Source organism: Petaurus breviceps, unplaced genomic scaffold (assembly GCF_028583685.1).
Source record: "Petaurus breviceps papuanus isolate PSGF00001 unplaced genomic scaffold, PetGlider_PUasm1.0 183, whole genome shotgun sequence".
NCBI lineage: Eukaryota > Metazoa > Chordata > Mammalia > Diprotodontia > Petauridae > Petaurus > Petaurus breviceps.
In genome coordinates this window covers 19,590,032-19,602,627 of record NW_027185791.1, presented here as the reverse complement: position 1 = coordinate 19,602,627, position 12,596 = coordinate 19,590,032, and the positions used below count along the sequence as shown (strand labels likewise).

General features: G+C 39.5%; 1 protein-coding gene across 1 annotated transcript in view; it reads left to right on the top strand.

Annotated features, from left to right (window-relative positions):
- The first annotated feature begins 167 nt into the window (after nt 1-167).
- Nucleotides 168-12,596, top strand: part of LOC138161147 (fructose-1,6-bisphosphatase 1) — a 37,691-nt gene continuing 25,262 nt past the window's right edge. Inside the window, exon 1 of the mRNA XM_069087986.1 lies at nt 168-495. Coding sequence (XP_068944087.1) covers nt 326-495 — 170 coding nt within the window. The 5' untranslated portion in view covers nt 168-325. The remainder of the gene's footprint in view (nt 496-12,596) is intronic.

Sequence of the window (12,596 nt, the reverse complement as noted above, 5' to 3'; positions counted from 1 at the left end):
AAAGAAAGAAAGAAAGAAAGAAAGAAAGAAAGAAAGAAAGAAAGAAAAAGAACGAAAGGAAGAAAAAGAAAAACAAATAAGGAAACAGGTCGAAGGCTGGCACACAACCACCTACCTCCCCCGGGGCGGAGTCGTGCCCCAGGACACACCCCAAACTCAAACCTAGCCCAAGTTCCGGCTCTGCAACCTGCTCCTGACTGACCAAGAGGCTGTCCCGCACACACCCGCACGGAGACCAGCTCAGACTTCCCAGTGCAGCCCTCCGACTGCCTGCTAAACTCAGGACTTTTCTTTCCCTAAGGACAGCTACTCCTTCAACCCAATCATGACTGACAAGTCTGTCTTCGACACCGATGTCAGCACCCTGACCCGGTTCGTCATGGAGGAGGGCAGGAAAGCCAAAGGCACCGGCGAGATGACCCAGTTGCTTAACAGCCTCTGCGCCGCTGTCAAAGCCATCTCCTCTGCGGTGCGGAAAGCAGGCATAGCCCACCTGTGAGTGTTTGCCCTTCCTTCGCTTCCTCTCTCCTTCCCTTTCTGAGGCAGCCCCCACCCCCAGCCACTCATTCAGCACCCCATTTTAACCCCGTAACTCTAGATCCCCTTATGCCCGTCCCGCGACAGCGTTTTCCTCCACCCACTTCTCGCAGGGCTCACCATTCAGGGTCAGCCTAACGGTGCCAATCTGTGGCACGGATTGTTTAACTCTCAAATCCTCGCGGTAGTCAAAGCTTCGTTCAATTGGCAAAAAACTTCCTGGTTATATGGCCAGTGCTACTGCTTTTTGCGTTGTTCTGAAGTTCTTATCTTTAAAGGATTGGACGTTTTGATCCTAAAGGAACGTTAGAATTCATTATTTTACAGATGAGGAAACTGAGTCTAGAAAGGATAAGTGACTTGTGCAAGGCCACGCAGGTAAGTGACAGAACTGTGATTCCAATCAAGGTCTTGTGACTTCAAACCCGGTGCTCTCCCACTGATACACTCATTTGTCAGTGAGAGGATTGTAGATTAAAAAACCCTGTTCTAGTCTGTACATTATAAGGGACTGAGGGATGGAAAATTTAGTTTGTTTTCCCTGAGAAATGTGGCTTTTGGGTCACAATTGTGTTTATAGGAGAGATGAGCCCTGAAAGGACCTAAGGGTCTTCTACTCCAACCCCCTCATTTTACAGATGAACCATACTGAGGTCCAGAAAAGTTCACACAGGGAGTGAGTAAGTGGCACAGTGTCAAAGCTGTGTTCTCTGGCTGTTTTAATGTTGCATTTTAAGGCTTCTTGTGACAAATGAGTGCATGGATGCTTGAGGTGAAGGAAGAAACTAACTTTGCTCACTGCACCATAGTGTGTAAATTGCACATTGTGTAATTTACATAGTGTGCATTTACTCAGATGGCTTTGGGGCTAAGGCTATTTATCCATCAAAAAACATTTAAGTGTCTCCTATATGCCAGACACTATGCTAAGCACTGTATGTATGCATCAGATCTTTCCCTTGTCATTGGTAGTATTACTACTCAAAATAAAGCTTAATGTAAACTTGTATGGTCAAAAATCCAACAATAAGTGGGCAATGGCAATTGCTGTTACTATTTTAAGCAGTTGGTGCTTTTGAATAGCATCATTTTAAATGAGCTAAGAAAACTTGAAAACATCTCCTATTACAAGTCATTTCAAATAATCACCCTCAAACTTCTCTTATGTTGTAAATCTAAATTTTTTGTATACTGGCTTTACTTAATGTGAGATATAACAACATATGTCTTTAAAATACATCAAATAGATTTTTCCAAACTCTGCATAAGCATTTATCATAGTTTTTAGAGTTAAAAGGGACCTCAGAAAGGGGTGGCTAGGTGGCTCAGTGAATAGAACACCGACCCTGGAGTCAGGAGGACCTGAGTTCAAATCCTGCATCAGACACGTAACACAAAAACTAGCCTTGTGCAAGTCGCGTAACCCCGATTGCCCTCCAAAAAAAATGCAAAAAATAAAAATAGAAAATAAATAAAAGGGACCACAGAGCTAGTCTAGACCAGCCCTTTCACTTTACATTTGAGGAAACGGAGAACCAGAGAAGTTAAAAGATTTGCTTGAGATCATGAAGTTCGTAAGCAGTAGATGCAGAATTTGATTCTAGGCTTGACTCAAAAAACCAAAGCTTTCCTTGCTGTGTTAGTCTGACCTATCATACTACCTGGCAGGTGACAGTAGTGAGCATTATTATCTGAGGATAATCCTTCTGCTTCAAAATGGTTTTCAGTCATGCTTCTAGTCCTAAAGATTGTATAGTAGCTATGTAAGCCTAAAAAAGAATGTGTCCTTATGTTCTGAGTTGTCTTTCATAAATGACAAGAAAAGATGGACCTCCCTGAATATAGTTGGAAATAGGATTGAAGGGAGGGAGATCAGTCTCTCTCTTCTTTATCACCACTTATACTTTGGCCTCAGCAGTCTTTAAAATATAGTTCTATTCATTCTTCACTTTAGGTAACATTGCACAGTTAATCTTTTTACTTAAAATTTAGGAAAAGGGACTGGACCTGTGATTTCACTAATATAGGGAAGTTCTGGGTTCAAGTTCTCCCACTGACTCATACTGACTGTGGGACGTTTAACTTCTTAGTGATCTACACAAACTGTCTATCTAAAAGAATTATTATTCCTATGTCATTTATTGTTTGCAAACCACTTAGCACATGGTATTTTATTTGATCTGCACAACTGTCATCCCTGTGAGGTAGATATGCTAGTATTATGCCATTTTACAGATGAAGAAACGGAGGCTCAGAGGCTCAAGGTCACAACTACAGCCTGTAGACATAGGACCCAATAATTTATCTTAATGGCAGGGCACTTTGAAATTAAGAGGGTTTTTCATTTGAAAAAAAAATCTAGGAGCCGCTAGGTGGCGCAGCGAATAGACCACCCGCCTTGGAGTCAGGAGGACCTGAGTTCAAATCCAGCCTCAGACACTTAACACAAAAAACACTGTCTTTGTGACCTTGGGCAAGTCACTTAATCCCAATCGCTCTCCAAAAAAAAAACCCCAAAAAATCTGTTAACTCTTTAGATCTCTAAAGGGAGAATCAGCTTAAGCATAGAAATGTATCTTTTGTTTTTTAGTCTTTGCCCCTCTAACTTCAGAGTATTCTAAATTTTTATCAATAACTTAGAAAATGAGTGGTTTTCTCTCTCTCTCTTAAAAGTAGTATTTTCTATTTTAATGAATTAGATAATTGCGTCAGTTCTTTGTTCCACTTTGACAGTGGAGAGTCAACCAAAGTGTTCCAATTCACAGGTCACTTGCAAAATCCACCTGGCAGATTTTAGACAGATAAAATCACTATTAATAATAATTTTGGGGGCGGCCAGGTGGCGCAGTGAGTAAGAGCACTGGCTCCAGAGTTGGGATGACCTGGGATTGAATCCGGGCTCAGACACTTAGCACCCACGCAGAAACACCTGGCCGTGTAACCTTGAGCAAGTTACTTAACCCCGATTGTTTTAAAAAAATAATAATAATTTTGTTGTTTAGTCATTTTTAGTCATGTCCAATTCTTTGTGACTTGCCCAGAGTCACACAGATAGTGTTAATAATATTAGCTGACATTTTTATAATGTCTTAAGATTTACAAAATGCTTTACATTTATTATAATGTTTGTGCCTCACAAACACCTTGTATAAGGCGCTCATGACAGATATTAACCCCATTTTACAGATAAAGAAACTGAGATCCTCAGGTGCTCAATGACTTGTCCATGATTACATAGCTAGCAAGTGTCAGAAGAAGGATTAGAACATTGGTCTTCTTGGCCCCAAGTCTCATTCGCTGTACACTGTATTTACACATTACTCCAGTAAATAAAAATACTGAATGAAACATAGATGACATTACATTTTGCAGCTAAGAGAACATGCCCCAAGGGGATCCTTATGTATGTGTCCCCTCTCCCAATTTTCTGATTTTGACACCACTGCATTAGACCATCATGTTGCTGCTGATTGATTATTAATTGTCATGAATTAATGGTAACTAAGAATGATTCTGCCTTGTAACCAGAATCTGAGCTTTTTCCTTTGAACCACAGGATTACGAGAAAAATGAGAACTTCGTTTTTCTCTATCTTGGATTCAACATACTAAGAAGTAGGACAAGGCCATAGAGCCTGCCCCAAGATAATAAGATAAACTTTTTAAATGTTTTTTTAAGTTCTTGGATGAAAAACAATTTAAATGGAGTTTACTACTAGTAGAAAGTTATCACCCTATTGATTACAACAACAACAATAATATTATTAGCTGACATTTATATGGCACAGCTAGGTGGCACAGTGGACAAAGTGCAGGTTGGGAAGATGTAATGTTAATGGGATATAAGATCTTCTCCCTAGGGGGCAGTAAGGTGGTGCAGTGAATAGAGCACTGGCTCTGGAGTCAGGAGGACCTGAGTTCAAATCCGACCTCAGACACTTAACACTTACCAGCCTTGTGACCTTGGGCAAGTCACTTAACCCCAATTGCCCTGCCTTCCTCTTCCAAAAAAGAAAAAAAAAGATCTCCCTCCCATTAATAGGTCTCACATGGAGTACATTAAGGGCAGCTTGCTTGGGGGGTGGGGGGGGGCTGTAGGAAGGTTTTCACACCTTTTGCTAATTTCTGATTAGGCACTGAGTCAGGAGGGTTGTGATGCCTTCTAGCTCTGAGAAGTGTATATGTACTCTGAGTTGGTGTTTTGCTTTGGGGGCTCACTTATGAGAAGGATCTTGTGATTCCCTGGTCGACATTCTGAGTAGCCATATGTTCAGAGCTCCCTGAATGCTCAGATGTGAAGGCTCTCTTGATTTAGGGATGTATGTAAAGTGTATAGTTGATTCAGAGCCCTGTCTGTTTATCATTATCTCTCTGCCTGTATTTTCTCTGAAGTTCAGGGTGTTGACTTTTCCCCTGAACTAGTGGATGTAATTTAAAAAGATTGTTGACCCCTTAAACAGCTTTCTTTCCTAGCAAAGCAGATCTAAGAACCTGTGCCAGCAGTCATGCTGGGTATGCCAGTGTGGTTGCCCCTACAGAAGACCATAATTCAAATCCAGCCTCAGACACTTACTAGCTCTGTGACCCTGGGCAAGTCACTTCACTCTGCCTCAGTTTCCTCATCTGTAAAATGAGCTAGAGAAGGAAATGGCAAACCACTCTAGTATCTTTGCCAAGAAAACCCCAAGTGGGGTCACAGAGAGTCAGAAAGGACTCAACAACAGTGATGGAAGATGGATTTTGGAGTGGAGAAAAGTTTGGCATTGGGAGATTAATTAGATTAATCAATGCAATAGTCTAGTTAGGAGGTGATAGAGGCCTGAAGTAGGGTTGTGACTGTGTGAATGGAGAGAAAAGAGACTGTAAGAGATTTTGTGGAGATAGAAATCACAATACTTGGTACCTGATTGGATGTGTAAGATGAATGAGGAGAGTGAGGAGTCGGGGATAAGCCCAAGTTTGTGAACCTGGGGAGGATGGTAGTGCCCTCAGGAGTTACAGGGAAGATCTGAAGCGAGGGTTTTTGTTTGGTTTTTGGTGGGGGGAGAGATGATGAGTTCCTTTGCGTTTTATGTGATGTGCAGTTGAAAACAGCTAAAAGGCTTATGTAAAAGGTTATGTAAGACTAGTGGTTAGGAGAAAGAAGAATTGGAATGCACCCCTTCCCAATGGCTACCTTACAGCAACCCTCGCTTTTTTTTCGCAATTTAGATCACGTTTCTACATGAGATCTTTCCAAGTCCACTAGAGCTCTCCCTCCCTCTTCCCTCCCTTGTATTTAAATACCCTGTATTTATTTTGTATTTATTCTGTGTATACTTATCTGTATACATATTGTCCCCCTCTTTGAGAATAGAAATGTTTCTTTTCTGTCTTTTTTTAATATTTGTGTTGTTAGTACCTAGCATGGTGCCTCTCATATTATAGTTGTTTAATAAATTCTTGTTGATTGATCGATATATAGATCTGGGAATCATCTACAATAATTACATTTCTGGGAACTGATGCAGTCACAAAGTGTGAGTCCAAAGTGAGAACAGAAGGGGCATGAAGACAAGAGCCTAAGAGTATACCACAGTTAGTGTGACGTAAATGATGATCAAGCAAAGGAGACTGAAAAAGAAGTGATCAGAGATACAGAAGGAGAGCCAAGAGACAACGGTATCATGAAAACCCACAGGATAAGTATAATGAGAAAAGGATGGTCAACAGTATCAGATCCTGCAGAAAGGTCAGTAAGGAGGAGAACTGAGAAAAGGACATTAGATGTGACAATTAAGAGATTGGTGATAACTTTGGAGAGCACAGTTTCAATGGGATGCTGAGGTCAGGAGCCAGATTGCAGTGGATGGTGTAGAAGCAGAGGCAGTGAGTGTCTGTGGTTTTTCTCAAGGAAGCTGGATGACAAGGGGAGCAGAGCCATAGGATGTAAGCTAATGGGAGCGATAGTGTCCAGGGAGGATTTGTTTTGTCAGATGGAAGATTTGAGAACGTTCATAGGTGACAGGGAAGGAATCCTTAGATAGAGAGAAACTGAAGATTTAAAAGAGAGAGGAGATAATTGTGAGAGCAACCTGCAAATGAGAGCAGATGGGATTGGAGTTACACGGAGAGGGATTGGCTTTGGTGAGAAGAGCCACCTTTTTGTCAGACTAGACTAAAGAAGGAAATCATGGGGAATGAAGTCAAGGTCATGGGAAGTAAATGGAATAAAGTAAAGGGAAGAACATGAAGTATCTGGTATGTGACCAGGAGAAGGGGTAGGGAGAGTTGTAAATCCCAAGTATTGTCCAAAAAATGGGGTCACTTTTAAATTCCTTCTTAGATTTTCATAGTTACAAAATTTGGTGTTGGAAGGGATCCTTGATTTTATCTAGTCTAGTCCTTTCATTGGACAGATGACTAAGCTGAAGACCACTAATTAGTGTCAAAGACCAGAAACCAGAATTGAGATTTCCTGGTTACTAGTCACAATATTATGCTATGTGACTTTGGATAAGTCATCTGAACTCTAGGGCCCTCAGTTTCCTTATCTGTAAAATAGGGATAATACTTGTTTGACCCAACTTGTATGATAGTGCTGTGAGGATGAGATGAGATAATACAAGTAAATAGTGCCATAGACTTCAAGTACCTGTGATTTCATCAGTGAGGATATACTTCTACTATTACTCTCTGCTTAAAGCACTGCAATCTGGCTCCTGACCTCAGCTTTCAGCTGAAACTGTGCTCTCCAAAGTTATCAATGATCTCTTCATTGTCAAATCTAACAGCCTTTTCTCAGCTCTTATCCTCACTGACCTTTCTGCAGTATCTGACACAGTTAACTGCCCTTTCCTCATTGATGCTATTTCCTCTTTGGGTTTTCATGATATCACTTTTTCCTTGTTCTATCTGTCTGACTTCGAACTACACCAGTGTCAATCCATGATGGCAAATGATTTTGTAAAGAATTTCTGGGGTAACACCTCTCTCTGTCTCTGTCTCTGTCTCTCTCTCTCTGTCTCTCTCTCTGTTTCTGTCTCTGTCTCTCTGTCTCTCTGGCTCTGTCTGTCTCTCTCCCCTTCCCTCTCCCTGGACCCTTTCCCCCCCAGTTCCCCAAGTCTTGCTCTCTAAACTCTTTAAATGACAGACATTTCATGGACCCTTACTCAGACCTTTCCCAGTTTGGTCCTGTTAGAACTCACACTTCACTGACATTATCTTCAAACACCCCAGGTAACTTTGTAGAGTAGGACTTTAGGGGTGTTTTAAATAACAATAAAACATTGTATTGTATGCCTTATTGCCATACCGCACTACTTTTCCTTCCTTCATTTCTTTTAAAAGAATTCTTACAATTTAACATTTAGTTTTTAAAATTAAATTTAGTCATGTTATATTATAATAATAATTAATAATAATAATAATAACCCTGAAGTAAGACCCTAGGAGGAGTTACTTTTTTTTTTTACCAATATGTCTTTGAAATACATTTCATTTGCTTTCAGGATCCTTGCTGTTATCAGAGTAGATTCAGGGAAAGCACAAGAGACATTCTAATTCATTCATGCTGTACCACATGAGACTACAATCAGTTCTTGTTGAGCTAATGATAATATACTAAGTTCTATGTTTTTCCTCACCTTTTCTTTTTTGTCTTCTTATATTATAGAAATTTAGGATCTTAAGATTTCAACAACTCACTTTTATGTAGTGTTGTAAGATTTATAAGGTGTTTTCCTTACAACCACTTTCTATGGTAGGTGGTGCAAATGTTTCCTCCTACTTTATATATAAAGAAACTTAGGCTCAGATGTCTAAAATAATTTGCCCAAGGTCACATGACTAGTTAGTGCTTAGAGACCCAGGTGTCTTCTAACTTCAGAAACACTTTTTCTACTATACAACAAGGTCAGCTGACATTTTTATTTAAATGATGCAGGTTTGCCTTCCTTTATGTTCCCCCAATTGGAGTGATAGGTAAAACAAATCAGCAATATCAACACTTTTAACCACTACCCCAAGAACAGATTTGTGGTATAAAATATCCCCTGCTAGACCTTTGTTTAGTGTTTAGTGAATATCCTATAAGAATCACCAGTAAGAACCCAGTGATTGGATATGTCCTCCACCTGACCCCACCCCCTAAAAATAAAAAAATAAAAAAGATAATAAGTTACTTTAGTTTAAACTTTGGAACCACAGAATTGATGTTAAACTAATAAGTGCCAAATATCCACTTTCAGATTTTTGGTGTTTATGACATGATTGGATTACAGGGATTTCTATCTATCAAGCTTATATTTATTGAATTCCTCATTTTAGCTTTCTTTAGAAAAGAAACCCTTTCACCCTTTACCAGAACCACATTTGTCTTGTGAAAAATAAGACTTACTTGTATTGGCACCAGCTTTAGGGTTGAGGGAATTGTTTTCTTTTTCCTTTCTCTCTAACTTACATAAGTTGTTGCCATTGTTAGCTTCAAAGTCCTCAACGTGTTCCTGAGTTGATCCTTGAACTTGTGGGACTAATTGGTCCCTCTGTGGTTAAAATATCTAGCAGTTGTAGCATGTCTGTATTTTCACATACCTTTTGACTTTAGTCAACCAGGTGAAGTGATTACAGTTCTTGCCGTTTCCCCTTTGTCATCTTTTCATGCAAGTCAAGCGTGATGGAAACAAGCTTTTGGACTTTGGAATGTTAGCTGGAGCTCTATCCACTCTCCCACCTAACTGCCCTGCTTATGAGTTCTTTATGACCTAGAATATGGTCACTTTTTGTAAAGATGCTTTTGATGCAGTTTTTTTATATGACGTATATTTTTATATGTACACTCTTTGAGATTTCAAATCAGTAATTGCAAAAGGGCTATCACATTTCATTTTCTAATATTCTGTTCAGATCCATGATTTCTTTATTCTTTACTTTTTTGTTAGGTTTCTTAATCTGAAAGAGGAATATTTAAGTTTCCTATAAATACTCTTTCTACTGTCTTTTGTCTTTGTTCTAATATTTCTTTTTCATCACTGAATTTTTGGGTTCCATTTTCTTCTTTGTGGTGTCTTCTGCTTTGTTAAAATTTTCTATCCTTTGTTCTGACCTTAGATTCTCCTTTCGATTTTTTAAACCAAGTTCTAATTTTATTCTTTAGTTCATTTTTCAATTCTTGTTTTTGACTAATCTGAGGATTCTTGTAGGTTTTCCATTCTGTGTTTTGTGGTTCTAGTTAGGATTACTGAAGAATAATTTTCCTCCGGAGTCTTTTCCTCTCGTTATTTTAGTGCAGATGAACTGTGCCTCCCTTCTCCCTACCATATTCCTACCCCTGCCTCAGGCCTTTTTTTCCTCCTCCTAATTTCCTCCATATTTTTAGTGTAATTTTCTTAAAACGTCTTTCCTTACCCCCTTTTTTTCCTCTTGTATTTATATCATTTTATTAGGCCTATTTCTTGTTGCTTTGAGATAATGATACAGACATAGGCTTAGACACCACTCGCACTTGGTCATCCTTCTGGAACTTTTCTCTGTGTTACCTTCTTAGTTTTCTATGTAATCTTGGTCTGATGGAAGTTTTTGCCTTTGTGAAGTTTCCAAATGAGGGATATATAGAAAATTTTAAAAATCATTTAACTTTTTAATGTAGGAGAAGGTCATTCCCTTGACTTTTTTCCCCACAAATGTCCCAAGATGATTAACTTCTGACAGCATCAAGTTGGACAATTATTGGTTTTAATTAGTTTTAGCTTTGTTATTTCTACATTCACAACATCTCCCATTTGCCCTTCCTCTCTACTAATATGCCCACTACTCTAGTTGAGACCCTCATCACCTCTTGCCTGGACTATTGCAACAGTCTCCTAATTGGTCTCTGCTGAAAATCTTGTCCCATTTGAATCTCATTCTCCACATAACTGCTAAAGAGACTTTCCTTAAAAAATGGCTCCCTTCTGCCTTAATTTGTATTTCTCTAATCAATAATGATTTAGAGCATTTTTTTTGGTAAGTCTATAAATTGTCTTGATTTCTTCATTGGAAAATTACCTGTCTATATCCTTTGACCATTTATCAATTGGGGAATGACATTTTCTTATGTGTTTGACAAATTTCTTTATATATTTTAGATATGAGACCTTAATCTGATAAACTGTGCATAAAACCCCTCCCCCCCATTTTCTGCTTTTAAGATCAAATATAAACTCCTCCATTTGACTTTTAAAGCCTTTCACAACTAGACCTCAGGCTACTTTTCTGATCTTGTTATACGTTACTCCTGATGAAGGACCTGGAAATCCAGTCAGACTAGTCTTCTTTCTGTTCCTCACATTTGGCTCTTTATCTCCCATCTCTGTGCCCTCACTGTCCCCTCATGCCAGGGATGCTCTCCCTCTTCACCTCCACTTTTTTTAAATCTACTCTTCCCTTCAATGCACATCTTCTCTATGAAGTCTTTCTTCACCTTCTTCCCGGTTGCTAGTGCCCCCCCCCAAATTACCCTGAATTTCTTTTGTACCTATTTTGAATAATTTACATATTTCTCCCTTCATAGGCTCCTTGAAGACAATAACTTTATGCTTTTGTCTACATTGTACATAGCAGACACTTACTACATGTTTGCAGGTTGACTTATACATGATCTGATCTGCAGCTGAGCTAACTATTAACCAGGGACAGGAGTGCTGAAGGACACTCAACAAATCTTCCTCTCCAATTAATCAGTAAGAAATTATTAAAAGTCCCAGATGTCATACCAGACACTGGAGATACAAAAACAAAACTGAAATAATTCCTTCTCTAAAGTAGTTTGCATTCTATCCCTTCCTCTTCCTTGCACGGATTCAAGGAAAAAGCTGGTCCTGGGTAACAGATTTAAGTGCAAATTATTCATTTTAGATTCATATAGATATTCATAATAGATGCCATTGAATTTTCTCATTACTGTATAGAGTCTTCCTTATTAGAATGCATGTAACTGAGAATTCAGCTGAGGTCCAAGGATTTCCAAATGGGGCAGGGTCCCTAGATCTTTCACCACAGAGAAGACTCCTTTCCTAATGTTCCCACCATTTACATCAATCATCAATGCTCAAATCACAGGCTCATCTGGATTTAGACATTAGGGTTTTTTGCAAGGCACTTGGGGTTAAGTAACTTGCCCAGGGTCATACAGGGTCATACACTAGTAAGTGTCAAAAGTCTGAGGCTGGATTTGAACTTGGGTCCTCCTGATTCTAGGGCCAGTGCTCTATCCACTGTACCAGTGACTTTAGTTTAAAAAAAAAATCTTTTTTAGGGGCGGCCAGGTGGCGCAGTGAGTAGAGCGCTGGCCCTGAAGTCAGGAGGACCTGAGTTCGGATCCAGCCTCAGACACTTCACACACACACACACACACACACACACACACAAAACTAGCTGTGAGACCTTGGGCAAGTTACTTAACCCCAATTGCCCTCCAAAAAGCAAAAAAAAAAAAATTAACTTGGGCTTCAAACATTAACTGGGAAAAAAAAAATTTGACCATTGTACAGACATCAGAGACTTATCTCCAAGTTGTGTGTAGGAGTTTCTCCCAACAGCTTCAGAGTAAACCCAGTGGGAAAGCAACCAAATGCCCAGAGGCCTGCAGATAAGATTGGTCAAGACTGGATGGGAATATTCCCATACTCTCAGAATAACAGACTTCATCGGCCCTCTACCCTTGCTCTTTCCTGACAATTCTCCCTATAAAGTGGGAAAAAACTGGACAGTCCAAAGTCATAAGACAGTCGTCCTCTGAGGGTAGTCTGACTCTGCCTGATTTGTTTCTTCTGGGAGGGATTTGTGGGGTGAGGGGTAGGACATGAGCTCCATGTACCAGCCTGCTTTCTTACTTGATATTTAATTATATTAGAATGACATTATGTAGGACTCTGACAGTCTCCAGTTGTCCTTCTCTCAGAAATCTTGATAAGTGGCTGGATGTCATAGAATTTATCCTGGTCTTCTGGGTGAAGGTGGTGTGTCTTTATCAATTCTTGTCTCTTTGTAATATTCTGTCAATAAACAAATTGGATTTTCTCAGCTAGGCTGAATTAAATACAA